Source organism: Alligator sinensis, unplaced genomic scaffold, assembly GCF_000455745.1.
Source record: "Alligator sinensis unplaced genomic scaffold, ASM45574v1 scaffold1044_1, whole genome shotgun sequence".
NCBI lineage: Eukaryota > Metazoa > Chordata > Crocodylia > Alligatoridae > Alligator > Alligator sinensis.
In genome coordinates, this window is record NW_005842283.1 from 732,616 (window position 1) to 733,164 (window position 549).

The 549-nt window shown below is 66.8% G+C and overlaps 1 protein-coding gene across 1 annotated transcript in view; it reads right to left on the minus strand.

Moving 5' to 3' along the window:
* Window positions 1-549, minus strand: part of POU4F1 (POU class 4 homeobox 1) — a 3,914-nt gene that overhangs the window by 2,047 nt on the left and 1,318 nt on the right. Inside the window, exon 2 of the mRNA XM_025209324.1 lies at window positions 8-547. Coding sequence (XP_025065109.1) covers window positions 8-547 — 540 coding nt within the window. The remainder of the gene's footprint in view (window positions 1-7; window positions 548-549) is intronic.

Genomic DNA, 549 nt, shown 5'->3' on the forward strand with positions numbered 1-549 from the left:
AGGTGGCGGAGAACTTCATCCTTTTCTGCTTCTGTCTCTGGTTGCAAAACCAAACCCGCACCACGTTCTTTTTGAGGTCCAATTTCTCGGCGATGGCGGCGATCTTCTCGGAGGAGGGCCGCGGCTGGACGGCGAAGTAGGCCTCCAGGGAGCGCTTCTCGGGCGCGGCGATGGAAGTCCGCTTGCGCTTCTTCTCGCCGCCGTTGAAGAGCTCGGGCTTGTTCATTTTCTCCCGCTGGGCGCCCTCGGCCTCCTCCAGCCAGGCCTGCAGGATGGGCTTGAGCCCGATCATGTTGTTGTGGGACAGCGTGAGCGACTCGAAGCGGCAGATGGTGCTCTGGCTCAGCGAGCCCACGCCCGGGATCTTCAGGTTGGCCAGCGCCGAGCCCACGTCGGCCTGAGTCACCCCCAGCTTGATGCGCCGCTGCTTGAAGCGCTCCGCGAAGGCCTCCAGCTCGCGCGGGTCCGTGTCCGAGTCGCAGATGGAGGCCAGCCCCGCGGCCGCGCCCACCTGCCCCGCGGCGCCGTGGTGCGCGGCCACCAGGCCGG